Source organism: Acinonyx jubatus, chromosome B1, assembly GCF_027475565.1.
Source record: "Acinonyx jubatus isolate Ajub_Pintada_27869175 chromosome B1, VMU_Ajub_asm_v1.0, whole genome shotgun sequence".
Taxonomy (NCBI): Eukaryota; Metazoa; Chordata; class Mammalia; order Carnivora; family Felidae; genus Acinonyx; species Acinonyx jubatus.
The window spans coordinates 42504348-42530978 of NC_069382.1; the positions used below are offsets into that span (position 1 = coordinate 42504348).

At 35.0% G+C, this 26631-nt stretch overlaps 1 protein-coding gene and 1 pseudogene across 2 annotated transcripts in view; both read right to left on the reverse strand.

The window, feature by feature from the left end:
• Positions 1–257: 257 nt before the first annotated feature.
• Positions 258–26631, reverse strand: part of ADAM9 (ADAM metallopeptidase domain 9) — a 142264-nt gene continuing 115890 nt past the window's right edge. The window contains exons 17-22 of one of the 2 annotated variants that reach the window (XM_015076060.3): positions 18700–18780; positions 18302–18407; positions 10547–10688; positions 8476–8563; positions 3368–3435; positions 258–1723 (exon numbers count right to left, since the gene is read on the reverse strand). In XM_015076060.3, coding sequence (XP_014931546.2) covers positions 1630–1723; positions 3368–3435; positions 8476–8563; positions 10547–10688; positions 18302–18407; positions 18700–18780 — 579 coding nt within the window. In that variant the 3' untranslated portion in view covers positions 258–1629. Of the gene's footprint in view, positions 1724–3367; positions 3436–8475; positions 8564–10546; positions 10689–18301; positions 18408–18699; positions 18781–25351; positions 25479–26631 lie in introns of those variants that run through there. The other variant, XR_008295987.1, reaches the window with a different exon arrangement.
• Positions 18792–25345, reverse strand: LOC106978372 (heterogeneous nuclear ribonucleoprotein A1-like; annotated as a pseudogene).

Genomic DNA, 26631 nt, shown 5'->3' on the forward strand with positions numbered 1-26631 from the left:
TGCAATTTTTAATATATACCAGATTGTTAAAACAGTGTACCATCTTCAGAGAACTGAAATATCAGTCTTCTTCAAAACTAATCTGTTTTCCTTTAATAACAAAAAAGCTACTGTGCACAATTTAGCAGAAATCTGAAAATTAGTGGCATGATATCTGTAAAAGTTTGACTAGTAGTTTTATCTAAAACTAATATGATGTTTTAATTAATAAGCTTATAAACAGCTGGGTAATTAGAAAGTTACTGGGTGACACAAAACAGAATTTCAAGTATTTTATTTATTGTAAATGTTATATTTGTATATGTATATATACACAAACCAAATTTTTTTGAAAAACTAATGAAATTCAGTTAATAAACCTATTATTAAACTTTATTATGAAAGGTTATGAAAAATTTTTAAGTGTTCAAAATTTTACCATTCATATCATTTTTTTCCAAAGTAAAAATTCATTTTTTTTACACAGCTGGAATAATAACTACTACACACCACACTTGCTTTTTTGCATTTATCTAAGAAAACCTTTTCTAACTTCTTTTCTCCAGCCTAATTTCTTTGAAAACATTAGTATCAACAGAGACATGATCCAGCACACCTTAGTAAATGTAAACATTCTAAATTATATTAATAGCAAGCTTTGAAGTTTCAGATTTTAAAGTGCTCATAAAATTCTCAAGTGGTTTTATGATATCTTGATTTGACTGAAGATATTATAAGAGCTCCTGCTTTATTACAGCCATGTATCAACAGCATATCTGATTAGTTCTATTAAATACTCCGTACCTTAAAGTTTCATTTATTTAAAATAATGCTATTGTAAAAGAATTCCATGCTTTAACATGATTCATAATAGAAATTCTATTATTAAATTAATTTTTCTAATATTCACTATCCATAGATAAATCCATAGACTCTATTATCCTTAGAATCCATGGAATCATTTATCCATAGAATGATCATAAAAATAGAAGACAATAACTGTATGTGAATACACACATACAAACTTTTAGTATGCTTTGTACTTCCAAAATAAGATTATGATCTCTTAATTGTGGGTTTTGCCCATTCTTCTGAAGACAGAGTGTTCCTTTATTTGTGAAGTGAATGAGATAGACAAGATTATAGCATATGATGATTATTAGTCCGTGCAAGATGAAAAATATTAGGTATTATTGACAGCTAATTAGTTTTCACAGGTATTAGATTATCACGTGTTCAACCAGAAACTACATTAATGACAACTAAGGTCAAAATTCAGAATTACACTTAAGTGCTTAATGACAAAACTTAAACCAATACAGTTAATTTAAGAGTCATTACAATAACATGTTTAAAGTAACATAATCCACGTTCAGTACATTAACATCACGGAACGACTGAATAAAACTTATTCAGTGATGGAAATGGAAATGTTATTCTAGATTCCCTGGCTTTACTGTGTTTCGTAGATTTCTCAATTGCCACTATTCGATTTCTGTTTTTCTATGTTAGTAAAGTTTGTTTCATGGTATTTTGTTGTCATTCATAGTTGCAGCAGGAAGAAAGGCTTTTCAAGAAAATATCAGGAAAAAAAAAGGATTATCTTAGTTCCCTGAAGATATCTGCAGAAGTAAAGGAAAAAAAAAAAAATCAAGTGAGGGAACTATATAAAGGAGGTGCAGGTGCAGGACGAGCAGGAATTAAATTTCCCTGAGATGATACTTTCGGTTGTGGTGGAGGTGGCCTGTAAGAGGAAAAAAGACAGTTAATCATGTGTTTCAACTACATGAAATAATACTACTTCATTACAAGCCCAATGTAACACCATCTGTAACACTGCTGACAATTCTTAAGAGTACATTATATTCTGAGATTATTATTCATCTGATATGCAATGGCTAAAGACAAAAACCGGAGCGTAAAATGGAGTAACTACCACAAAGTAATGCTATTCTATAATCAAAAACCATTGTATGAAGGTTCTGGTTTATATATTTTTAAATATAATAGCACATGAAATTGAAAAGACAAACTGCAAAACACACACGAGGTCACTAGCTCCCTGTTTACATAAATAGAGCTGAAATTCCAACTTCCTCAAAACATTACATCCACTCTGAGAATTAAACCTGCTATGACTTCTATACCTGTCCTTAACCTCTCTACCCTTCCTTACCCTCTTCATCTAATTCTAGTATTACTCTACTCCAATAACACACTACCACATTACTTGATGAATATCTGTCTCACGATTTATGTATTCTTCTCTTGATGCACAGCTGGATTTCAATGAACTCTTTATTACATAATAAAGATTATACATGAGGACACTCCCCAGTGTTGCAATTCAATTGTAATTTGAAGGACTTTTGGAGGTGGGAGGGGTAAGATGTATTTTATATACTGCAAAATATCGTAATAAATGCTCCTTCTTTCTGATTTTAAGCCCATCTATTGAGAACTGAAAGATTTTAGTTCTTGTGTTTTTCAGGTCTAGAATTTCCATAAAATTCTTTTATTAAAGTTTGTAGTTCTGTGCTGAAATTCTCAATCTTGACTATTAATTCTGTGACATAATTATTACAGTTATTTTAAAGCCTGTGTCTGATAGTGCCACTCACTGGATTGCCCTCTGAGTCTGTTTCTGTGGTCTATTGCTTCTCTTGTTTTAGACACATTGTCTTTTCTTGTGTGTCTGCTTTTGTGATGAGGGGCCAAACATAAAAAAAAATCATAGGAATAAAGTTGAGGATCTAGTTTACCCTTACTGCTGGGTCCCAACACAAAACCTGGGAAGTTTGCCAGGATACTTCCTCTTTGGCAGGGCTTCAGTTTTAGTCCCCTCAACCCTGTGAATTTGTTGAAAGCTCTCCTCAGTTTCCTAGTCTCTCCGTTCTCATTTTCAGAATAGGTAAATATGTCCAGGGCAGTAAAGTGTTCCCCAAAAGATGGAATTATCTCCAGACTGCCTTCTTCTCCTGGGCCCCATACTTCCTCATTTCCTTGGTAGTTCTCTCATGCCTTCAAACACATATTTTATTACACACTGTCTAGCTTTTCTAGCTGTTCCTAATAGGAGGGGCTGGTCTAACCCATCTGGTTTGCCATTGCTGGGTACTTTAAAGGCCCTTGCTTCTGAAACTTACATACACCAAAGGTTGCAGCACCATTTGCTTGTCCTATTCAGACTTCTTTAAAATTTCATTTTGACACTGCACTAATATGACAAAATTTATATCAAAAGTTCTTAAAAGCTTCTCTAAAAATTGGATTCGATCTAAACTGTTGATAATAAATACCTTGTGCTAAATTAAATACAAGGGGAAATATTAGACATTAACCCTGGGTTTTATTCTGCTTAAGTAATGTAAGTAAATTCACTTCAGACCTTGATGGGAACTGCTGAGGCTGCTTGGCTGCATAAGTTGGTACTGGAAATCTGTTTGCATATATAGGCTAAAAAAGGAAGAAACAGTTATTACCACAATGCACTCATAAATTTATTTTCTATACAGTTTATTTTCCATATGAAAGTAATCAATATATTTAAAATTAATGAATAGATTGGGGCACCTAGGTGGCTCAGTCAGTTAAGCATCTAACTCTTGATTTCGGCTCAGACCATGATCTCACAGTTTGTGAGATAGAACCCCGCACTGGACTCTGTGCTGACAGCATGGAGCCTGCTTGGGATTCTCTCTCTCCCTCTCTCTCTGAATCCTCCCATGCACACGATCACTCTCTCTCAAAATAAATTTTAAATAAATAGATAACATTAATAAATAGATGACTTACGATGCTGACATTCAAAAATATTTTGCTTATTCAACATTTTGCCACTGAATGTGGACTACTGAATTCTTTTAAGGTTATTTTTTTTTAATTCAATAATACTAAACTATTATAATCTTGGTTTAATCAACTACATTAGTTAAAAGGTAACATGTTTCCTATTACAATATATTTTAAATAAAAATTTCCAAAAATGTATTGCCAAACATGTGTAGTACCTAACTGGTATTGTAAATAGTCCTAATTTACAACGCTTAATTTTGGAATTCATGATATTCTTCCTTGACAAGATAGTTGAAATGAAGTTTTACAATAAAGTGAGAGTCTAAAGCAAATAAGAAAGTAAACAGATAAGCCTCAAATAAGAAAGTAAAAGTAAGAATATTTTTTACACATCACATTTACGTTAGGAAAAATCAGATGGAATTACTGAATCACCGATAATATGATCCTGACCAAGATGTTGTCTACTAACTGCTGTTATTTTCTAAAGCTCTATGAGTGACAAAATATGCACAGTGTTGGAGAAGACCTTGAACATTCTCTGGGTCCTGCTGTGGAACAGGTGATCTATTTTTGGCCCCATAAAATGATTTGCTTTTATTGCGAAAATGGAGAAGGGATGCAAGAAAATGTCTCCATCCCTTTCCATTAACCCATAGAAGCAGCACTTTAAAAGGATAGTTCAACTCCACTTCTTGGAATTTATTTGACATATACTTTTACATGTATGCACAGACCTATACAGAAGGATGCTTGATGCTGCATTTTTTTATGGTAACAAGACTGGAAACAACCGGTTTTTAAATCTGTGATAAATCCATAAGATGGAATGGTACAGATATACAGTTATTAAAAACAATAGGATACAGGCTTATTACTCACCAACAGTAGACTAAATGTTCTAAGTAGAGAACACCTAAAATGCTGGTTAAAATATTAATACGTATTTTTTAATGCTTGAATGAATTTCTAAGGAGTAAGAAATATCTTAAAGACCAAAAACAGTAAAAGTATGAAAGAGTCCAGAGGATGTAGCAGCATTGGTCCTATGAATATCTTCCATCCTTGGTGGACTACATTATATGTTTTCAAATAATACATAGATCTAGAAGACAAAACCTGGAGCCTGCGTTGGATGGAATGCTGAATCTAAGACCTAACATAAAAAGCCTAGGCCCCTGAAGGGCAATGTCCTCACTGGATTAACTCAGTGAACAAACACCTGTCCCGAAGAACAGTGGGGGAACTGCCTAAATAGACGGTGGTGGTGGTAGAAGGGGAATAAAAGAAAATAATCTCTGTGGGTAATTTCTAAACACATACCCATCCTCACAAGGGTTTGGGGGGCCAGAGTTCATAACACTTGTGCAGCCCAAAATACCAACAAAAATTTTAATTTAGAGAAGCTGAAATTGACCCCAGGCATGTGGCCAAGGGAAATATACACACTCTCTGTAGGAACTCTATAATTCAGGACTGAAATAAAATTTCATGTAAAATTCTCCCATATAAAATTCCAGAGAATATGAGTTTACAATCAGTATCACAAAGCACACTAACAAATAAGCCACTGTAAGAATCAGTAGAAATAACAAACCAAGACTGCACACATTAAAATGATCAGATAAAGCACAAAAAGTAGGTATTTTTATATGTTTAAAGAAATGAATGCTTTTAAAAAAATGAAGCTACAAGAAACTATCACAAATAACTGGCAGATTTGAATCTAATTTATGTAATAATGTATCTAAACACAAGCAAAAGAGAAAAATGACATGGGGCAAGAGGGAAACTAAATCAGCCCAAAAAAATAGAAGAGGATTTGTGGTGTGGGAAGAAAACAGAAAAAAACAAAAACAAAAACAGGAAAATTAAAGATCATAAAGTAATATGGTAGAAAAACTACATTAATAATTGCAATTAACATAAAGTCTCCAGTTAAAAGACAAATATTTTGGGGGCGCCTGGGTGGCTTAGTTGATTAAGCATCTGACTTCGGCTCAGGTCATGATCTCACAATTCGTGGGTTCAAGCCCCGCGTTGGGCTCTGTGCTGATGGCTCGGAGCCTGGAGCCTGCTTCCCTCTCCCTCTCCCTCTCCCTCTCCCTCTCCCTCCTCTCCCTCCCCTCCCTCTCCCTCCCCCTCCCCCTCTCTCCCTCCCCCTCCCCCTCTCTCCCTCCCCCTCCCCCTCTCTCCCTCCTCCCTCCCCCCTCCCCCTCCCCCCCTCCCTCTCTCCCTCTCCCTCTCTCCCTCTCTCCCTCTCCCAAAACTAAATAAACATTGGGGCGCCTGGGTGGTTCAGTCAGTTAAGCATCATACTTCAGGTCAGGTCACAATCTCAGGGTCGGTGAGTTCAAGCCCCGCGTCGGGCTCTAGGCTGATGGCTCAGAGCCTGGAGCCTGCTTCCAATTCTGTGTCTCCCTCTCTCTCTGCCCCTCCCCCATTCATGCTCTGTCTCTCTCTGTCTCAAAAATAAATAAAGGTTAAAAAAAAAAAAACTAAATAAACATTAAAAAAAATTTTTTAAGACAAATATTTTTAAAAAATTTTTAAATAAAATATTGTGTTTATAAGAGACAACATTAGGACAAAAAAAATTACATGTAACAGATATAAGGTAATATGAAACAAAAATAAAAAGCTGATATTGCTGTATTCATATTTCAAAAATGGGTTTGAGAAGAGAGATGATCTTTCCCAATTTCATAAATAAGGACTCTGACTACCAACAGCTGAAAACCTTTAAAAACAGCTATCAGGAACTGCTTTAAAGTACTTCTCACAATCAACATGAAAGATGTCACTGGAAGAACATGGAGAAATATTTAAATATGCCAAGGGGGGGGGGGGCGGCTGGGTGGCTCAGTTGGTTAAGCATCCGACTTCAGCTCAGGTCATGATCTTGTGGTTCGTGGGTTCAAGCCCCACATTGGGCTCTGTGCTGATAGCTCAGAACATGGAGCCTATTTCAGATTCTGCCTCCTCCTCTCTCTCTGCCTCCTCCCTGCTCCCTCTCTCTCAAAAAATAAATAAACATCAAAAAAAAAAAAAAAGGTTTTTTTTAATATGCCAAGGAAACTGAAAGCTTTCCCACCAAGATCAGGAATATAAGGATGCTTGCTTTTACCACTGCTATGCAACATAGTACTGGAAGATCTAGCCAGAGCAACTGGACAAGAAAATTATGGAAATAAAAGACATCCAAGTCAGAAAGAAGTAAAACTACCTCTATTCACAAATAACATGATCCTATGTAACAGAAAATCCCAAAGGGTCCACAAGAAAGCTACTAAAGCTAATAAATGAATTCAGCAGAGATACAGGAAGTAACATGAACATGCAAAATCAGCAATGAAAAATCCAAAAAGGAAGTTAAGAAAGCAGTTCTACTTACAATAGCATCCAAAAGAATAAAACACCTAATAATAAACTTAACCAAGAAGGTTGAAGACTTGCATACTGAAAATTACAAAACACTGCTGAAAGTAATTAAAGTAGACCGAAATAAATGCAAAGACAACTGGTGTTCATGGGTTCAAAGTCTCAACACTGTCATGATATGTCAATACAACCCAAAGTGATCTACAGATCCAACACAACACCTATCAAAATTCTGCCTTTTTTGCAGAAATGGAAAAGTACATTCCCAAATCATATGGAATCAAAGGGGCCTTAAATAACAAAAAATCTTGAAAAAGAAGAAAAAAGTTGCTGGACTCAGAATTTGCAATTTCAAAACTCATAGCTCTACAATAATTAAATCATGTAGAACTGCCATAATGATGGAAATACGGTCCAAATGAATAGAACTGAGAGTACAGAAAGAAACCTATACATCTATGGCCAACTGCTTTTCCACAAGGTGCTAAATCCACTCAATGAAGAAAGAATAGTCTCTTCAACAAATAGGGCCAAGACAAATAGATTTCTACATGCAAAAGAATGACATTGAACCCTATTTCATATCATATACAAAAATTACTCAAAATGGATCAAAGACCTAATAATAAGAACTAATATCATAAGCCTCTTAAAACATACAAGTAAATATTCATGACCTTGGATTTGACAATAGATTGTTAGATATGACATCAAAACACGAGCAATAAAGGGAAAAAAAGATAAATTGCACTTCATAAAAATTAAAATCTTTTGTGCACCAAAGGATGTTATCAACAAAGTGAGAAGACAGAATGGAAGAAAATATCTGCAAATCATATATCTGGTAAAGTGTTAACATCCAGAAGTTCAAAACATTTGAAGTAATATCATATATTTTTTAGGGATATATGCATATAAAAAAAAGGATATTATCCTAGTATTCCCTAAAACACTCAGAGGAACAGTGTTTACTTTTCCATTACTGAGACAATTAGGCCTACTGCAGAAGCTCAGCACTAGGTCTTGGCCACATGCCCTAGGGAAGCCAGGCATTAAAAACAGAAAGATAGCAGACACAGAAAAACACAGTGACAGTATAGATCCCATGTCATTTCCCAATCTTGATTTCAGGACAAAGCATTCCTAATGTCTACATATCTTCTCCCGACTTCTCTGAGCCAGGGACCCTACCCAGAGACCACATTCTTAAATTATAAAGAAATCATCAATGCTTATTTCTATATCCATGTAACAATAATTTTTTTTCATTTTTAGCAATGTGATACCATAATAAATTTTGTTTGTTTGTCTGAAACTTACAGCTTCTCTGGGAGGAGTCACTGAAGAAACAGGTCGAGGAACACTCGCTGGCTGTCTAGAAGCTTTCGCTTGATTTTTGCCATCTGATCTGAAAGAGACAATTACTTTTCAGCCAAGGTAAGATTAGAACATTTCTACATGATACATAGAAAATGACATTGCATTTTTTCAAATATAGAATAATGATGTCTGCAGTGGTGGTAATGATGATCATGATGATAGTTAAAACTTTTATGGCACTTTTAACTGCTTTCACGTATTTTCAATCCTTACAGCACTGGAAAGTTTTGTTAACTCCACTTTACAATTAAATAAACTAAAATTCTAAGAAACTACAAAATTTGGCCAACTAGGCCAGTGTTTCCAAACTTTTCTCTTCAAGCGTTCCTAAAATCAAAAAGCAAATGCATATTCTTAGGCTGAATACACAAAATGTTAAGTAGTCACTCTAAAAATTAGGAAGTCCAAGAGGAGCAAGCAAGCTGGTTGGAAAGATACCAATTAAATTTTAGACATGCTGAGGTAACAGCAAGTCAGCTCAATAGAGATGCATAGGAGAGAGCTATGATTATGGAACTAAAATTTCAGAGATGCAGACTGGAGAATTATCTATGGATTGGTCAGTTTGAGTGTGACAGGAAGTAAAAGAAAGAAAGAATAGGAGATAAATCTGTTTTAGAATACGTTAAAAATTAAAACTCACATCAGAGTACTCTATCAAAATATATTAAATAAGAAATCATTATCATGATAAACTATTTTTATTATAATAAAAACTCATTTTTAAATAATTACATTATGCTAACAATGGACTATGGATTTTGTTAATAATCTCCCATTTAATCCTCATATCAACCCTAAGAGACAGGTAATATTATCCCTATTTCAGAGGAAATAAACCAAAGTTCAGAGAGCTTTATTTATTATTCCAGTTCACAATTCTAGCATATGACAAGCTAGATGTTAGATCTGATTACAAGGCCAGTATGCTATATGTTATATTCGAACATGCTAGTATGTTCTATTCGAAAGCCAACATGTTAGAAGTGATAGTTGAGAGACAGTCGTGCAGGAGTCCAACACATAGACCAGAAATGTCAGGTGTCTGAATTATAATAGCCCTTCCTTCCATCAAAACTAATTTCTTAAAAACTTATGATTCACAAAATAGGAGTGCATGGTGATTCAGCCGGTTAAGCAACATACTTTGGTTCACGTCATGATCTCACTGTTTGTGAGTTCGAGCCCCGCGTCGGGCTCTGTACCGACAGCTCAGAGCCTGGAGTCTGCTTCAGATTCTATGTCTCCTTCTCTCTCTGCCCCTACCCCACTTATGCTCACTCGCTCTCTCTCTCTCTCTCTCTCCCTCAAAAATAAACATTTAGGGGCGCCTGGGTGGCTCAGTCGATTGGGCAGCCAACTTCGGCTCAGGTTACGATCTCACAGTCCGTGAGTTCAAGCCCCGCGTCGGGCTCTAGGCTGATGGCTCAGAGCCTGGAGCCTGCTTCCGATTCTGTGTCTCCCTCTCTCTCTGCCCCTCCCCCGTTCATGCTCTGTCTCTCTCTGTCTCAAAAATAAACGTAAAAATAAATAAATAAATAAATAAATAAATAAATAAACAAACATTTAAAAAAATTATAATTCACAAAGTATGTTTTCAGTATTAAATATTCTTCCTTTATGAGAACTGATACGTGAAATATACATGGAAAAAAATTTTTGACATTTACATTTTTTATCTTTCACCCATATTTTAACATCTAATTAAGAAGCTCAAGTCAGAAGCTATAGCCCCAAATTATACTTAACCAACTATCAGAAATCAATGTCAAACAAATGAAGCCTAAGGGCCATTTTCAGTAGCATACAGGCTGGTCATTATAATCTTTTCCCTCACCATTATAAGAGGTGGCTGAATCACCACTATCCTTTAACCTCTGCTAATTATGTCAAAAAAATAGAAAGAACCCTTAGAACTCTATTTTTAAACCAACCTCTATGATATGACTGTCATCATTAATAATTACTTTAAATTCTTTATTATGAATTTAAAAGAAAAAAATTTAAGTACTCATATGTTTGTGATCTCTTCTTTCTGAAGTAGCTTTTCCATAGTTGATCTCTTTTGATGAAGACAAAAGCAGCAAACACAATAAGGGGAACAATTACAAAGAAGAATACCAGAAGTCCATCTCTCAATGCAGTACTCTTTTCTAGAGAAAAGAATTTTATATTAATGATCATTAAATTAGAAGTTAACACATATTAACTAAAACATACTAGGTGATTATAAATGTTTTACATTAATTTTCACATTGTTCAAAGTCAAACTGACAGAAACAATTCATTGAGAAGTCTTGCTTATACCTCTTCCCTAACTACTTCATCTTTGCCTTTCCATTAGATAACCACTTTCATTAGTTTCTTACAGTATTCCTTCACGCAAACATAAGCAAAAATAAAGTATGCTTTTATTGCCAACCCTTTCTTACACAAAAGGTAGCATATCATAAACACTATGGAGCACATCATTTTTTTTTTTGCTTCTATGTACATCTTCCCAAACCATACAGAGGACCACCTCATTTTCTAAACAGTACAAAACTCCATTACAAGGATGTCCTACAGTTTATCTAGCCAGTGCCCTACCGATACTTTTATTTTTCCTATCTTTTGCTATTCTAAAAAAAATGCTATAATAAATAACCTTGTACATATATATCATATCATATTGATACAGCCATATGTATAGAATAATTTTGCAGAAGTAGAATTGCTGTATCAGAGAGTAAAGGCATTCATCATTTTTTAAGGCACTGTTAAACTGTCCGCCACAGCGGTGGTTACAATTTAGCATGCCAGCCAGCAATATATAAGAATTCCTCATTGTATCACCCATAGAGTCAACCTTCTGCATTTTTGCCAACCTGTTAGGTGAAAAATTGTATCTTATACAATTTTAATTTACATTTTTTTTATATTATGAGGAAAACAACTGTTCATGTGTAAGGAAATACTGTATTTCTTTTTCTATCCAATCTATTTTTCTATTGGACTATTGGGTTTTTTTCTTCTCAGTTTCTAAAGGTTCTTTATACATTAGGAAACTAGCTTTGTCTGTGATATGAGTTGGAAATATTTTTCCTATTTTATCATTTGTCTTAGGATCCAATGCTTTTCTCTATGCATACATTTATTGTTTTTAGGTATTTAATTTTATCAATATTATTTTTTCTGGTTTCTAGGTTGTAAGTCTTATTATAAATTTTAAAAATTCATTAATTCATATTAATTTGATATATTCCATGTTCTTTAGGAAAAGAAAAAATATACTAAATATAAACAGCAGTGGTAAACTATAAAGTTGTCTATAAAATATTAAGTTTATAAAAGTACCAAAACTTTCTGTTAAAGCTTGTATGAAACTACATGAAATAGAATTCAACCCAATTAAAAATAAGAATATAAAAAATTAAAGTCAGTTTGATGTCTCATTTCATACTTACTAACGAGTAGACAGAATTTAAATTAAAGCAACCAACACTGACAAGGTTATATTGAAACTGATACCTTCATACTATCAGTGACATTAACATAAATTCATTTGGAATTGTGGTCAAGAACCATAAAAAGGATTATATCTTCAACCTAATAAGCTCATTACTGGCAATCTATCCTTCAACTGGAAAAAATGCATAAGTATTAGTATGTTATCAGTGCATATCAAAAATTTAGAAACCTAATGTCAAATAACTAGAAAACAGCTAAGTCAAGTTATAGCACACCCACTCAATGGAATGATAAAGAGCCACTGAAGTCCATAGTTCCAACTTTCCACTTCTAGTCAAGATGGAATAACAGGGACCAGATTTATCCTGTGAGCTAAAATAACCAGAAAACCAGGCAAAATACATTAAGCAACAGTTTTCAAGACATTGGGCACATCAGGTAACAAAGAAAAGTGATCCCTGAGAGAAAACAAATAAGGTGAGCTTTGCTGCTCAGGGAAAGCTAACAGATCATAATGACAGTGAGGGAAGCTCAGTGGTCTCCTTGAATTTTGGAGATGGAGCTGGTTGTCTGAGGAGGCCAAGGCAGCTAGAGTTCATGGAGCACAGTACTGGACAGGAGAGCTACACAGACAGAACTTAAAAGATCTGCAAAGGGCCCCTCTCAAATATTTAGTTGAGTACTGATCAATGTATGCATGTAAAGAAAACACCTGAAGCCACAGAAAGAATCCTCTAAAAGGATCAGTGGGAACAAACCACACAGGTCACATAGAATGAGGAAGAGTGCCTCTTCCTACCATTCACAGTAGAAAACTTCATCATCAATGTGGCACTGAGTGGAATAAACAGAAGGCTTTTTGCCTCAGTAATGGGACAAAATTAGCCCTAGACTAATTGCTGTTCAAGTCCTGCTTAATAGAGCTTAAAAGCAAGACCCAGAAGGATCAAACTATGTCCAAGTAACATCAGCACTCCAGAACAAAGTTCATCAATAGAAATCCCAAAATACCTAGTATCCAACAAGGCAAAATTCACAGTTACTGGCATCCAGTTAAAAAAAAAAAAAAAAAATTACTGGGCATGCAAAGAAGAAACATATGACTCAAAATGAGGAGAAAAATCAAGAAAATGATACAGATGATAGAATTAGTAGACAAAAACACTGTAAGTTATTATAATTGTATTACAACTATATGTTCAAGAAGCTAAAGATTGAACACGCTACATAGAGATATGAAAGTAATGAAAAAAACTAGAACTTATAGAAGTAAAAACTACAATGTCTATGATAAAAACACACTGGATGGAATTAATGGCAGATCAAACATCAGAGAATAAGCATGAATTTGAAGAATAACAATAGACTATTTGAAATTAAATACAGAGAATAAGGAATTAAAAAAAAATCAAGGCAAAACAGTGAAATGTTAAAGAACTCCAAGTACCCAAATATACATGCAACTGGAGTCCTGAAGAACGGGAAGAAGAAAGACAGAAAAAAATATCTGAAGAAATAATGACCACAATCTTTCCAAATTTGAAGGAAACTATAAAAGCACAAATCCAAAAATTCCAACAAATCCCAAACACACCAAGGCACATTATAACCAAATACTAAAAACCAGAGATAAAGAGAAAATCTTACAAGCAACCAGACAGTGAAAAAGACACCTAAAAAAACAAAAGACCAAAAAAGAAAAGATGATGGCCAATTTCTCAGGAAAAGCAATGCCAAAAGACAATGGAGAAACATCTTTGAAGAAGTAGAAGAGGAAGGGAAAAACTGCCACCCTTTCATAATATAAAGTTAATGAATGTAAGTTGATAATAACTTTACCCAGTTATTATTCAAGAAAGAAAGCAAAATAAAAACTTTTTAAGATACACAAATGCTAAAAGTATTTGTCACTGGTAGAGCTGCATTACAAGAAATGTGAAAAGAAGTCCTTCAAGCAAAAATTGAATGATACCAGATGGAAATATAATTTTCAGAAATGAAGACCACCAGATATGGTAAGTATGTGGGTAAATATAAAGACCTTTTCTATCATTTAAGCCTCCTTAAAAGATAACCAACTGTTTAAAGCAGAAATAATAACAATGTATGGTAGGGTTTATAACATATACAAAATATGACGGCAATAGCACAAAAGCCAGGAGGAGAGAAAGGGAAGCAACGGAGTGAAGTGGAAAGTATCACATGAAGCGGGACTGTGATAGAAAAATAGCAATATGATAGACTGAAACCCAAACATCAATAATAAAATTAAATATAAGTGGTCAATGGGGCGCCTGGGTGGCTCATTCGGTTAAGCATCCAACTTCAGCTCAGGTCATGATCTCATGGTCTGTGGGTTCGAGGCCCGTGTTAGGGCTCTGTGCTAAGCTGCTCGGAGCCTGGAGCCTGCTTCAAATTCTGTGTCTCCCTCTCTCTCTGCCCCTCCCCTGCTCACACTGTCTCTCTCTCTCTCTCTCTCAAAAATAAATAGCATTAAAAAAATCTTTTTAATTAAAAAAAATAATAAATGTAAGTGGTCAAAACAACTCAATTGAAATGCAAAGATTGGCAGACTGACAAAAAAAAGCAAAACCAAACTATATCCTGCCTACTAGAAACCCACTTTAAATACAAAGACACAAGTAGATTGAAAATAGAATGAGAAAGGATTTCCCATGCTGATTAATCAAAAGAAATCCGGAGTAGCTATATTAATTTCTAATTACAAAGCACTGAATATTAACAGGTATAAGGAGAGCTACTTCATAATGATAAAGGGATCAGTTTGTCAACAGAACAGAGCTTCACATTACATGGAACAAAAACTGACAGAACTTCCATGACAAACAGGCAGATTCACAGTTATAATAATACCAGAGATTTCAATATTCCTCTCTCAAAATTGACAGAACAGGTATACAGAAATCGGTAAGGAGATACAAAACTTAAACATCTGTCAACTAACATGAACTAATTATTTATAAAACACTCTAACCAATGATAGCAGAATACACATTCTTTTCAAGTGTACATAAACTAATTATTAAGATAAACCACAATCTGGAACATAAAACAAGTTTTGGAAAATATACAAGTATTTGAGTCATTTAAACTATGTTCCTGACTACGGTGTAATAAATGGAAAATCAATAACACTAAGGTATCTAAAAATCCCTCAGATACTTCAAAGCAAAGCATTTTTTAATAACTCATGAGTCAAAGAAAAAAAATGAAAATACATTAGAAGTTAGGTTGAGATGAATTAAAACAAAGGCACAACATATCAAAATTAGTGGGATACAAAAAAAAAAACAGTTCTTAGAGGAAAACTGATAGCACTACAACACCTATATTAGAAAAGAAAAAAGGTTTTGGGGTGCCTGGGTGGCTCAGTTGGTTAAGCGTCCAACTTTGGCTCAAGTCAGGACCTCAGGGTTTGTGAGTTAGAGCCCCGCATCAGGCTCTCTCTGCTGTCAGTGCAAAGCCCTCTTCGGATCCTCTGTCTCCCTCTCTCTGCCCCTCCCCCGCTCTCTCACAGGAGCACTGTCTCTATGTCTCTCTCAAAAATAAATGAACATTAAAAAAAAAAAAAGCAAAGCAAAAAGGTCTCAAATCAATTACCTCATCTTTTACCTTAAGAAACTAGAAAAAGAACCACAAATGAAACCCAAAGTAAGCAGACCAAGAGAAAATATTTACAAAGGATATATGTCAGAAAGGACTTGTATCCAGAATAAGGAACTCAAGAAGACAACCTAACTAAAAACCAGACAAAAAGATTTGAACAGACACTTCACCAAAAAAGATATGTGGATGGCAAATAAGTGAACAAAAAAATGTTCATCATTAGTAATCAGAGAAATTCTATTACACTAGAAGGCTAAAATTAGCCATCTGCTAGAAGGGCTAAAATTAAAAAGACTGACCACACCAAGTGTTGGAGAGGATGTGGAGAAATTAGAGCCCTCCCATGCAGCTGGGGAGAATATAAAGTGGTACAACCACTTGGGGAAACAGTTTGGCAATTCCTTAAAATGCTAAACATAAGCACACTCTATGAACAACCATTCTACTTTGTAATTACTCAAGAGAAAGCAAGCATATATTCTCACTAGGAAGATACTGGTGAACAAGGAGCTCATTCATAGTCTATCAGGGAAAAAAAAAGTTAGTAACTAATTACTATAGAATGTGATAGTGCTTACAATAAAAGGAGAACAAATAAAGAGAGCACATTTATTCAGATTTACACAGTCAGGGGAAACTTTCTAGAAAAAGTAAGGTATAAACTGAAGTCTGAGTAGCAATTAGCCAAGTTTCTACAATGTGACTATAATACTGTTCAAAGACCAGAGGTAAAAGAGTAGCCTGTTAAAGGAAACAAAAGCAGTTACAATGTCTTTTTTTTTTCCTTTTAGAGAGAGAGAGAGAACACATGCCAGACTGGGGGAGAGGGGCAGAGGAAAGGAGAGAGAGAATCTTTTTTTAAATATTTACTTATTTTGAGAGGATCGGGAGAGCTGGAGAGAGAGAGAGAGAGAAAGAAAATCTCAAGCAGGCTCTGAGTTGTCAGTACGGAGCCCAATGCAGGGCTCAATCCTACAACCCTGGAATCATGACCTGAGCCAAAATTAGGAGTCAGACACTCAACCACTCAACCCTCAATCAACTGAGCCACCCAGCCACCACAAGAAGTTTACCATGTCTTAAGCAGAGTGAAAGGAGGGAAGAAAGTTAAGCTAGAGGCAAATCATGCAAAGCATTTAAGCCAGGTTAAGGATTTCTGGACCTCATTCTAATAGCAATGTAGAAGCACTGAATTTATTTAAGTTTATTTATTTATTTTGAGAGAGAGAAAGACACAAGCAGGGGAGGGTCAGAGAGAGAGGGAGAGAGAATCCCAAGCAGGCTCTGCACTGTCAGCACAGAGCCCACGTGAGGCTCAAACTCAACCTGAGCCAAAACCAAGAGTCGGATGCATAACCAACTGAGCCGCTCAGGCACTCCAAGAAGCACTGAATTTAAAGCACGACACAGACATAATCAAAACGAATTCTTGACGAAAAACACTAAAATTCTGTAATGTAATGGAATATTTCAGTTATCAAAAAGTATGACAGGGTGCCTGGGTGGCTCAGTAGGTTGAGCATCCAACTCTTGATTTTGGCTCAGGTCATGATCCCAGGGCGTGGGATCATGCCCCACATCAGGCTCCACACTGAGCATGGAGCCTGCTTAGGATTTTCTCTCTCTCTCTCTCTTTCTCTATCTAGATCTCTCTCTCTCTCTCAAAAAAAAAAAAAATTTAAATTACATTAAAAAAAGAATACAATCTTGCCATTTGCAATGACATGGATGGAGCTAGAATGTATTATGCTAAGCGAAATGGAGAAAGACAAATACCATATGATTCCACTCATTTGTGGAGTTTAACCAACAAAACAGATGAACTTATGGGAAGGAAAAAAAAGAGACAGAGAGACAAACCATAAGAGACTTTTAAGGTGGGTGGGGAATGGGTTAAATGGGTGATGAGTATTAAGGAGGGCACTTGTTTTTGTTTTCTTTTGTGTTTAGAGAAAAAGAGAGGGCACAAGTGGGGGAGAGGGGCAGAGGGAGAGAGAGAAGAGAATCCCAAGTAGGTTCCACACTCAGCACAGAGCCCAACACAGGGCTTGATCCCACAACCCTGGGATCATGATTTGGGCCTAAATCAAGAGTCAGACAGTCAACTGACTAAGCCACCCAGGTCCCCAAAGGAGGGCACTTGTTATGATGAGCACTGGGTGTTATATGTAAGTGATGAATCACTAAATCCTACTCCTAAAACCAATATTACACTGTATGCTAACTACCTAGAATTTAAATAAAAATTGGAAGGGAAAAAAAGAGTACACTTACTGTGATAGACACTGAGTGATGGACAGAATTGTTAAATCATTATATTGTACAGCTGACACTAATATAACATTGTATGTTATACTTGAATTTTAAAAAATAAATATAAATTATAAAATAAACAACTGAAAAATAAAATAAAATAAAATTCTGTAAAGTAGTATGAAACATGGATTACAGGAAGCAAGATGGGGAAGAGGGAGCCTAGTTAAGAGGCTATCCTGTAAGTCCAGACAAGAAATTGAAGGTAATGAATAGGGATTTAAAAAAAAAATGGAAACATTCATGAGAAATTTAGGAGGCAGAATCAACATATTTAATGTATAACCAATGTGGGAAATAAGGGAAAGGTACAAGGATGCCCACTTTCTGACATGGGCTACTGGACAATCACACTAATTTTCTTCTATATACTTGCCATTGTATGTAGGTCCGCTGTCCACACTTCCTCCATATCCTTTAGTCTCACAATTTGGGGGAGCCCAGCCATTATCACAGTGACAATTCTTATTGCTATTACATACCTTCAAAACAATAAAAAAAAAAAAAAACCACTTTGGTTAATTGTGAATATTGTGAATTGGTTAATTGTGAATATCTACATCATAAACTCAAGAATGGAAACCAAGAAAAAGGATGAAATTCATGCAAATCCACAGGCACTCACTCTTTTTAAGAATGAAAAATTTGTCAGGTATCTAAATTCCCCAATATCTAAAAACCTAAAAATCTTGGGAAGTCTCGCCTAACCCTCACTGAGAAGTCTCATGATTCAGCACTAGTTTCATGAACAAACCAGAAGAGAGTGTTACCTACCCCATGTCCATGACACTTTTTCTGAATATCACAGTCATAATTCAAAACAGAAGCATTTACACACTGGAAGTTTCTACAGATCTGGACAAAAAAAAAAAAAAAAAAAAAAAAAAAAAAAGAAGAAGAAGAAGAAGTAATGAATAAGGAAAAACAGAACACATTAATCAAGTGCCCAGAAAAGAAGAGCTAGGCACACACTATTTCACGGTGACTTTTTTTAAACTTTCAAGGAATAGCTAACTTTCATATTATATATTTGAAAATGTAAAAAAGTAAGTGAAATTAACATAGAATTAACAATCAGAAAAGAGAAGGATGACACAAAGGCCAAAAACAACGATAAAATTATAATCCATCCTTCCATACAAATATAAATGCGAAAAGCCCAAGTAAAATATTCACAAATGGACTTTTCCAAATCAAAAGTAACCAGATAGAGTTGATACCACTCTTATAAAAAAGGCTCAATGATAGAAAATCTATTACCATAATACTTCAGATAAACTGTCATTAGTACAAGATATCAAAACAGTATTTCACAAAGTTTAAAACACAATTAAATTTTTAAAATTCTTCCAAAACAAGAATAAAAATATACTTTGTTGATAAGACAAAACCTATCTACCAATATCATGATTAATGATGAATTAATAGACGCATTTCTATTAAAATCACTATTGAAAATAAATCATTATTATCTTATATAGTTCTAGAAATTCTACTTCACGCAATGAGATGTGAAACAGAAATGAATCCTCAATACTGAAAGAGATATAAAAAGTATTATTATATACAAAAAACATTACAGACTCAAAGGAATCAGCTAAAAACTTACTAGAAATTTTCTTGGTTTCCAGAAAAAAATTTTAATTTATTTTAATTAATTTATTTTTTTTAAAAAGAGACATGTTTATTCAGCATCACGATCAGACTATTACATTTAGCTATCAACAGCATGGGTGCAAAAAAAAAAAAAAAGTCTACATTAAAACCCTTTGTTGGAATGCTTTACACTTTCCACAAAACAGAAACTAAAATAACCTGTTATGCAATTAGTCACAAATACAGTCGAGTTTTTTGCCCATACACTTGAGTATTGTCTAAAACATGTCTTCTTTGTAGCAGCTAGGCCCAGCAACCACTGTGCTTGGCTGAGTTCACAAATCTGTTGTAACCTGTAGCTTCCCTGTCACTTCTCTGGCTCTCCTCTCCTGCTAAGCTTTGTTTCCTGGCAGTAATTAAAATCTTCTGCCACTGCTATAGCTACTGTTGCTGCTGGAACCGCCATAGCCACCTTGGTTTCATGGTTTGGCAAAGTATTGGCCTCCACCACCACAGGGACCAGAGCTTCTGCCTCCAAAATTTCCTCCTTTCATGGGTCCAAAATTTGAAGACTGATTGTGGTAACTGCCAAAATCATCATAGCTTCCACCACCTCCAAAGTTGCTTCCATCATTACCAAATCCGTTATAGCCATCCCCACTGCCACCATGTCCACCACACCTCGACTGCCACCAAAGCCACCTCGCCCAATTAAGTTTCCTCCATGGCCAAAGTTGTCATTCCCACCAAAACCACCGCCACAACCACCACCGAAGTTCCCAGGACCACTTCGACCTCTTTGGCTGGAGGAAGCACTAGCCATCTCTTGCTTAGATAAAGCTTTCCTTACTTCACAGTTGTGGCCATTCACAGTACAGCATTTTTGAATGACAATCTTGTCTACAGAGTCATGGTCATCAAATGTTACAAAACAAAGCCTTTCTTTTTGCCACTGCCTTGGTCAGTCATGGTTTCAATCACTTCAATTTTCCCATACTGTTCAAAATAATCTCTTAGATGATGTTCTTCAGTGTCTTCTTTAATGCCACCGACAAAAATCTTTTTCACAGTTAAGTGGGCACCAGGTCTTTGAAAATCTTCTCTAGAGACAGTCCTCTTTGGTTCTACAACTCTTCCATCCACCTTGTGTGGCCTTGCATTCATGGCTGCATCCACCTCTTCCACAGTGGCATAGGTGACAAACCCAAAGCCTCTGGAACGCTTGGTATTTGGATCTCTCATTACCACACAGTCCATAAGCGTTCCCCGTTGCTCAAAATGGCTCCTCAGACTCTCATCGGTTGTTTCAAAGCTCAAACCTCCAATGAAAAGCTTCCGCAGCTGTTCAGGCTCTTTGGAGACTCTGACTTACACATGACGGCGGTGGGAGGGGAGACTTTGACGATGCTTACTCGGGGGCATCCACGGGCAGAAAGGATTAATCCAACAAACATATCTCCAGAAAAAATTTTTTATTGAAAAGCTGTTCTTTTGGGGTAAGTTAGAAAAAAAGGCTAACTTTTCTTAAAGACTGTGGAGTGCTATTTAAAAAAATTTTTTTGGCAACCAACTACACAAAATCAGAATGTTTAAATACTCTAATGAAATAAAGGACAATCAGAGAACAATGCAATGTCAATAGCTACCTTCATTATTCTAAAAATACATAGGTTTCAACATTATTGTAGAGTAAGAGGATCCCCAAATTATCTAATAATTTTCAACTAATTTTTAAATAAGAAGTATATTTATATGATTAGGCATTTTTAAAGTACAAAAGATTCCACAGTAATAAGTAACTCCTCACCTGTCCTCCACCCACCCATTTCTCCAAATAAAGATCTCAAAATACTTTTTGTATATATCTATAAGCTTTTGAGGAGGTATTTACCAATAACTTTCCCATTCAGCTAAAAGGAGACTTTTCTTTCAATAAATAATTTATAGTGGATGCTTGAAGCATTAAATAAGGTCATAGAAATAAGATGAAATGTGTTGACATCTGGCAGACTTACTTTAGGGAACAGAAAACTTCCAAGTTCTTAGTGGAAAAGGGTGTTCTGATTGGCATTGTTTACTTTGTGTAACGGGTAGAACCAAACTGGAAGGAAAACCCTGATAAATTGCTTGAAGGGGTGCAGTAAGCCCATCCTCTCCAACACTACCGAGCCCATACCACCAACAACAACCACAAGTAAAGGAGGGCAGATGAAGTTAACTACAGGACTCACTTACTAATGTCAGGATATGAGTTTGGAGCCAAAGCTGAACTACCTGGGATAATAAAAAAGAAGCTAGAGTTCTCTTTTCCCACTTACTGTTTAGCTCCTCCCCTAAAAAAAAATGTTGAATAAATATATAAAGAATATAGACCTGAACTAGTACCAAATTATCAGCCTGCTCAAAGTCCCCAGAGTCCAGCCTTTGGTACAGACCAGAAGGACAGGACCCAACCTATCCTATTTTATGTCTACAGAAAATGTTTGGTGTTTTGTTCCATCAGTATGTTAGTGTAGGTACACATACCAAGCATTTGCTATCCTTGTACATAAACGTTGACATACTAATACAACACAAAAAGAAAATATTTTTGAATAAAACACAAAAAGATAAAAGCCCTTAAAATACAGTAATCATCGGAATTTAAAGCCAGTATTTTTTCAACACCACCACCACCACCAACAAAATAGCGTGTGAGGGATTGGAAGTAATAGAGGTACATCAGGGAGAAATCAGCAGATATTATTTTGCTTCTTGACATCATTGGGGAAAATAAATTAATGTGTTTCTCTTGTTATTAAAAAAAAAAACTAGTATAACAGAAAGAAAAAGGTATATAACCTCCATATCAAACTCATACAAACACACAAACACTCAAACACAATTTGTGCAATACAACAAGAGAGGAAGATAAAGCAGGAAATATTAAGAAAACATTTTAAAACATTAAGATTATAGAAACAGAATGAAATATTAACAAATTAAACTGTGCCAATAAAAGTCAAGCCCAACAACACTGTAAAAATATAAAAAGAAAACATCAGAGAATTTTTATATTTTGCTAGAATACAAAAACTTTTCTAAGCATAACATGAAACCAAGGCAAAACAAACAAAACTGAAATAACTTCATTATATTTTAAAATTTCTTTGTAGCAAAAACAAATAAATCATGAGATAACTGTTAATATCCTTTATATAGGAGAAGCCCTTAAAAATGATAATAAAATAATAATAAATAAATAATAAAATAATAATAATTAAAAAGTAATAAATAATAAAATAATCCAATAGAAAAACAGAAAGCTATAAATACTGGCTTAACAGAAAAGGATATACAGAGCTAATAAAGATATGAAAAGATGCTCAAGAAGGGAAATGCAACTAAAATAATAATGAGGCTTTTTGTCAATTAATCAAAATTAAAAAGACTGATAACATACAATATTATCAAAAATAAGACAATCTTATATATAATTAGTGGAATGTGAATTGTTAACCACCTTGTTGAAAAGTAAATTGACAGTTTCTATCAAATTTTAAATGAATGTCTCCCTTAATTTAAAAATCTATTCCAGGAAATCTATCCTACAGAAGTACTCACAAAAGTAGATGAGATTAAATGTGGAAGAATGTTCAGTGCTGGTAAAGTCAACCAACTAACCAACCAACTATAGACAATACAAATTTCTGGAATGTGGTTAAGTCAATGGTATATCTATAATGGAATGAAGTAGATATCCATATATTGACATGAAGCATTGTCACTCTCCATATAATGACACTCTGCATTGTGCTGTTGAGTAAAAAACATTTCAGAACATTATTTAAGGTATAATCCGAAAGTCTAATGGGGGTAGTAGAGAGTATATCCACTTGCAAATGCCCAGAAAGAGAACTGAACAGAGAAAACATAGTGGTAACAGTAGTTACCCATAGGAAATGAGTTACCCCTAGGAAATGAATAGGGTATCAGCAAAGGACCTTGATTTTTTGTTTTACACAATATTTTTGAATTTTTTAATAACAAAAATATGACATTCCCATAATCTTTTTTAAAAACTTTTTTTCCATAAAAAAAGAAAAAAACTTAGATTGGGCCACAAAATAATATGTAAGGCTATTCATAAGGCACATGCTTCAAACAAAATGACTCTGAAAAGAGTTGGACAGAACTTCTATTTGGCAAACTTAAAGTGTGGTAACAATATCAATTGAGGTAAAATTGAAGATAAAAACATGAAGACAGAGCAAAGGGACATTTTGAACTACTCAAAGATATAACCCACAACTAAAATGTAATAGTCAAAAAACTCTGCCACATGGATTCAGCATTCTTAGTTCCAAAAATGTTATAGCTACAAGGGGAAATGAAAACAGAAAACTAGGAGACTTTAACTCCCCTTTCTCTAAATCTCGAACACATTAAGGACAATAAGAACATAAATGATCTGAACATATAATTATCAAACACTATACATTCTAAGCAAGAATACACTCTTCAAATGCAGTTGGAGCATTTGAACATTCATCCAAGAGTGAACATACAGAGTCAACTCATTCAAATAGATGTTTCATTCCTAGAAATAACCAAAGATATTAAACCAAGAGCCAAACCTGAAGTGAATACCTGATGGCTTTTACAGCCATCAGAGCATGACCAATTTCCAAAGCAAAGAGTCGTTTCATTGTCAGTAAATCTTTTTGCCAGGCTACATTTAGGGAAAGGAAAAAGGCATGTTTTGTTGGTTAAATCAAACCAGGCAATCAAGCACTTTCTGATATAGCAGTAGGTTCAGAGAAATATCTCAAAACTTTGGTAACTCATAAATTATTAAGTAATCAGGCATTCCAGTAAAACTATATCACCACTGTCATAAATTCTTCCCACTGCAGAATCACTCAGCCTACGAATGTCAACAAAAGTCTCTGAATGTCAATGCTGTACTATTCTCAATCAAGCTGACAGAACATGTCTAAACTGACTTCCAAAGGACAGGGTACCAGTTTACCTTTGTTTTTTCATTTAATTTTTTTTTAACAAAACACATGCACATGGCTAAAAATCAAACAGTGCTAAAAATGTTTAATGAAACAACTACATGACCCATTTCTAGCAGTCTAGCAGTCCAGAAGCAACTACTGTATTTTTCTGGTAACTCCCTACCATTTTTAATTAGTATACTATTTCTTTTTCTTTTCTTCCTTCCTTCCTCTCTCTTTTTCTTTCTTTTCTTTCTCTCTCCCACTCTCTCTCTCTCCCACTCTCTCTCTCTCTTTTTTTCAGCCAGGTAGTTTTGAGTCTTTTTTTTTTTTTTACTTGAAGTATAGTTGACATAAAATATTAGTTTCAGGTTTCAAGATAGTGATTCAACAATTATACACATTACAATTCACCATGTAGTTACCATCTGTCAACATGCAGTTATTACAATATTACTGATTATATTCCCTATGCTGTACTTTTCATCTCCATGGCTTACTTTATGCTATTTCTTGACTTATCTATTCTATACATTATCAATAACGCCCTTTATGATAAATAAGGATTCAGCTTTATAATACGAACCCAAACGCCCCTTGTTCATCTTCTCAAAGTAAATATTGGTTCATATTTATACCACTAACACTCAGGATTATCCCATCAGTACACTGCATACCACTATTCCCTGAGCAAGTTCAGAACTAGGTGAAGAAAAAAAAAAAAAAAAACAGGGGAAGCTGACAACTGAAAATTGAAGTATCATCTTTATTATCAATAAGGCATTTAACATGACTAAAGTAAACAGCAAAATGGGCTTCCTAATACTGCACCCCAAAATCAAACTTACCTGCCTAATCACAGGCTGCTCTGGACAACCACAGGCCTCCCCCCACAGAAGCAGAGCCTGCCCTGCTAATCTTACTGCATGGCTGAGAGAGCAGACCAGAATGTACCCTCTCTGCAGGCAGGGAGATCTGAAAAGAGAAGACAGAAGGGACTGAGGCACCCATGCCCGGTGTCTTCTCCCAAACTCATTAACTACATCAGTTACTTTGCTTTCCTTGGGTGTGAAAGAGGAACACACTGAGGCTGAGAGTGTTACTTTTTTCCAGCTTTACAGAGGATATACTTGATGTATAATATTGTGCAACTTTAAGATGTACAACATGTTGATTTGATAAACTTGTATTCTGAGAACTGATCACAGTAAGGTTAGTTCACACCTCCATCACACCACATAATTACCATTTCTTTTTTGTAGGGAGAACATTTAAGATACACTCTTAGTACTTTCAAGTATAAAATACAGTGTTGTTAACTATAATCACAATGCTGAATATTAGATTCCCAGAATTTATTCATCTTTTAACTGAAAGTTCATACCCTTTGACTAACATCTTCCCATTCCTACCACCTCCCCACCCCAGCCCCTGGCAACCAACATTCTGCTTTATTTTTTTAGTTTGGCTTTTTAGATTCCACATATAAGTAAGTTCATAGAGTATTTGTCCTTCTCCATCTGACTTTTTTCACTTAGCATAACACCTTCAAGATACCTCCACATTGTCACAAATGGCAGGATTTCCTTCTTTTTCATGGCTGAATAATATTCCATTGTGTATATATATCACATCTTCTTTATTCATTCATCAGCTGATGGACACTTAGGTTGTTTCCATATCCTGGCTATTATAAATAATGCTACAATACATATATGAGTACAGAGATCTCCTCAAGATCCTATTTTCATTTCCCTTGGATATACACCTAGAAGAGGGATTGCTGGATCACATGGTAGATCTATTTTTAGTTTTTTGAGGAAATTCCATACTATTTTCCACAGTGGCTGTACCAATTTACATTCCCACCAATGGTGCACAAGAGTTCCGTATTTTCCATATCCTCACGAACACTTACCTCTTGACATTTGATGAGAACTATGTAGCAAGGATGAGGTGATAGATCATTGTGGTTTTGACTTGTATCTTCCTGATGATTAGTGATGCTGAACTTTTCTTCATGTACCTGTGGGCCATTTGTTGTCTTCTTTATAAAAATGTCTACTCAGGTCTGTTGCACATTTTTTAAAATTAGATTGAGCTGTATGAATTCCTTACATGTTTTGGA